This window comes from Salvelinus sp. IW2-2015, unplaced genomic scaffold (genome assembly GCF_002910315.2).
Source record: "Salvelinus sp. IW2-2015 unplaced genomic scaffold, ASM291031v2 Un_scaffold511, whole genome shotgun sequence".
Lineage (NCBI taxonomy): Eukaryota > Metazoa > Chordata > Actinopteri > Salmoniformes > Salmonidae > Salvelinus > Salvelinus sp. IW2-2015.
The window spans coordinates 77,438-81,250 of record NW_019942565.1 but is presented as its reverse complement, the minus strand read 5'-3'; the positions used below and the strand labels follow the sequence as shown (position 1 = coordinate 81,250).

Genomic DNA, 3,813 nt, shown 5'->3' with positions numbered 1-3,813 from the left:
GTGTAATGCAACCATACAACCACCACTTCATTAAACTGTATCATTACCATTACCACCTATCCATTACTATCTTGGAATGTAAACACAATAATTATCTAATTACCAATAACAGTAATAACAATAACAGCATAATAGTAAGTTACTGCTTACTATGCAGATGTTTTATTCAGTGTCCCTCAGGCATGGCAGGCAAATACATATTTGGCTGCAAGAGGAGCCATTGCTCCTTCGCCCATGAGTATTTTAGTTTTGTCCTCTGGGTTTAATAAGTAAAAATTTGGAATAAATGTAGTCCTTTCTGTGATAACTGAATCTCTTGGTGAGGAAATTTATCACAGTAAAGGAGAAGTGCATCTCTGTTTCTACCTCCCCTGTCGTGCAGTGACCACATACACGCTCCTTTTGGGTACCATGCTTTTTTATGTCTGCCGGTTGTCTATTGCCAAAATCAGGGTCATCCTCTCTCTCTCTCTCTCTCTCTCTCTCTCTCTTCTCTCTCTCTCTCTCTCTCTCTCTCTTCTCTCTCTTCTTCTCATCTCTCTCTCTCTCTCTCTCTCTCTTCTTCTCTCCTCTCTCTCTCTCTCTCCTCTCTCTCTTTTCTCTCTCTCTCTCCTTCTCTCTCTCATCTCTCATCTCTCTCTCTTCTCTCTACTCTTCTCTCTCTCTCTCTCTCTCTCTCTCTCTCTCTCTCTTCTCTTCTTCTTCCTCTCTCTCTCTCTCTCTTCTCTCTCTCTCTCTTCTTCTCTCGCTCTCTCTCTCTCTCCTGCTCTCATCTCGTCTCCTCTCTCTCTCCTCTCCCTCTCTCCTCTCCTCTCTCTTCGCTCTTCTCTCTCTCGTCCGTCCGTCTCTCCGTCTCTCTTCTGGGAGTGATCCCGACCATATGGGTTCTCAGTCACCCTGACGGGTAATATCTGCCTGGGGATGCGTATTCACACCCGATCCCCTGGGATAAGCAAAGGGAAAGGAGAGGGCCGATTTGAAACGGGTGTCACTGGGCCCATTGGGAATAACGTATTGGTGCCGTAAACACATTAAACACATTTTGGTTAATTGCATTCAGGTTGTGAAACTGATGTGGATCTCCTTTCCTGGATCTCCGTAGGTACTTGAACTTCTGTTATCTCTGGACTGGATCTCCTTTCTCCTGATCTCAGTCTGTGTACTATGGATTCTGTTATCTCTGACTGTGATCTCTTTCCGGATCTCCAGTGGTACTTGACATTCTGTTATCTCTGGAGCTGGAATTCTCGTCTGGTCTCAGTAGGTAGCTGCCTTCTTTATCTCTGACTTGGATCTCCTTTCTGGATCTCATAGGTCTTTGATTCTGTATAACTCTGACCTGGATCTCCTTTCCTGGATCTCCGAAAGGTTACTTGACTTCTGTTATCATCTGAGCTGGATTCGCTTTCCTGGATCATCCAGAGACTACCGTTGATATCACTCGTCGCCCCTCTGACCTGTCTCTGGTTCACCTCTCCTAGGGAGGGGTATCTCTGTACTGAGTATTTTTCTGTCCAGTAGGTACCTTGACTTCTGTCTATCTCTGACTGGATCTCCTTCCTGGTTCTTCTCTAGTCTCAGTGATACTTGCTTTGTTATTCTTGCGTGATCTCCTTTCTGTATCTCGAGTAGGTATTGCATTCTGATCTCTGACTGTTGGATCTCCTTTCTGGATCTTCCCAGTAGGTGTACTTGATTGTCTGTTATCTCGCCTGTGGATCGTCCTTCTGGATCTTCCATAGGGTACTTGAACTTTCTGTTACTCTCTGCTGTGGAATCTCCTTCCGTGGGATCTCAGTAGGTACTTGACTTCTGTTATCTCTGAACTGGTCTCGCTTTCCTGGATCTCAGTAGGTACTTTGAATTCTGTTATTCTGATGGATCTCTTTCCTGGATCTCCAGTAGGGTACTTGACTTCTGTTATGCTCTGACTGGATATCTCCTTTCCTGGATCTCCAGTAGGTACTTGACTTCTGTTATCTCTGACTGTGGATCTCCTTTCCTGGATCTCCAGTAGGTATTTGACTTCTGTTAGCTCTAACTATGGTTCCTTCCAGCACTACCAACTGGGCCAAAGTGCTTTGGTGCGCTTCTCACTTACTGATATACCTTTATCTGTACATTCTCCACCTGTCTCTTCAGCACAGGGTTTATAAAGCAGAGAAGTAGTTCAGCTCCCTGCAGATACTCTTGGAGCTAACAGTAATTGTTTTGGCTAGGCCAGCGAAAGGTAGTCTGTTCGGTGTTTGCGCTTTGGACTTCAGGGTTTAAAGGAAGGTTATTCAGGGGGGTTGTGGGGGCCTATCCAAACAATCATCTAAACCCCTTTAATCCTCACCATGTCTGAAGATCTCCCTCCCTCCCCTCTGAAGGATAAACTAACAGACTGTAAGTAAATATTTTAAGACGGTAGATTGCTGCACCTTTGGATGCCTCTGCTTTTGGTTCTAGGGAGACTATAGGTAGTGCTTGGCCTCTTTCCTCTCACTCTTCCATCAAGTCCAGGGCATTTGGCAGATGGCTACAGGCCGCGGGCTAAAGTCTTTGGTGAATTTGTTCAAGTTTTCTCCTCTGGCTTCAAGGAGGAAGGGAGAGTGGGAGAGAAAAGCAGAAAAAGATAGTGTGGCACATAATAATAGTTCTAATCTTTTTAAAAGAGGGAGCACAACTTGTGGAGATTGAGACAGCCTCCCTGGTCCCCTTGAAAGGTTATTTGTATACTGTATAAATAGGCTCTTTTGTGCAGAGAGAGAGAGGGGTAGAGGGAGAGAGAGATTTCCATGGCTTTGATCTCCACTTTCCCTGAGCTTTGCTTTCTACTTGAAAGGAGAAGGCGTTGCTACTTATTTGTGTGGTCACTCTACAGTAGATCCACTGTGCACCAAGAGATCAGTTGCTAGGGATCTACTCCTCTGATTTACACAATAGTGCTCTGGGATCCTCTGGGGATCATTTTCTTTTCTTCTTCAGAAAGCCACTCTGCAGAGAGAGAAAGAGAGAAGGACATTTTAAACTAGATCTGTTAAAGGAGAAGTTCTCTCTCTCTCACCGCTTCCCCTCTTTCCCTCTTTTCTAAGAGCAACGCTGACCTAGTAAGTGCAGCTGGCAAAACAACGTTCCTGTGACTTGTTTTCACCTGGTTTTGGTGTCTTTCTATTTAAGGGTAGCTCTAGTCTCTCCCTATGAAGGCCTGCTACAGACACTCTTCTTTTGAACTAAAATTCGGTGGCTGAAACTTCAGCTGGCCAGCCTGATCGATTGAAATTCATGAATGAGAAATGTAGCAGAAGTCATAAATATTGCAATGAGGGATGGGGATTCTGCTCCTGCCTCAAACCCGGTTTTTATTGGGCTAGGGGTTTCTTAAAGGCTCTCTGGGGTGTGTAGGCTGACTGTAATGTTAATACATACCCCATGCTTGGCTCCTCTACCCAGCGCTGTCTGCCTCTTTGCCCAGGAGGTGAGCTCTGCAGTGGGCTGATAGAACGTCTTGCTCACTGATAAGAGTTCCTCTAAGGCCCAAGGCCAAGTTTGGAGAGTGTTGAAACCACTGGCACACTCGTATGTATGCACACACACATATAGACACACACAGGTGTTCTTACTAATATAGACTCTTACTTATCGATTTTCATGCACACACACTGTCTGTTCAGTGATTTTCATGGACACACACTGTCTGTTCAGTAATATTCATGGAAACACACTGTCTGTTCAGTAATATTCATGGACACACTGTCTGTTCAGTGATATTCATGGACACACACTGTCTGTTCAGTGATATTCATGGACACACACTGTCTGTTCAGTGAT

At 44.9% G+C, this 3,813-nt stretch overlaps 1 protein-coding gene across 1 annotated transcript in view; it reads left to right on the top strand.

The window, feature by feature from the left end:
• Positions 1 to 3,813, top strand: part of LOC112068423 (neutral amino acid uniporter 4-like) — a gene marked incomplete at its 3' end in the record, with an annotated part of 88,573 nt that overhangs the window by 45,047 nt on the left and 39,713 nt on the right. The window contains exon 11 of the mRNA XM_070438146.1: positions 3,174 to 3,188. Coding sequence (XP_070294247.1) covers positions 3,174 to 3,188 — 15 coding nt within the window. The remainder of the gene's footprint in view (positions 1 to 3,173; positions 3,189 to 3,813) is intronic.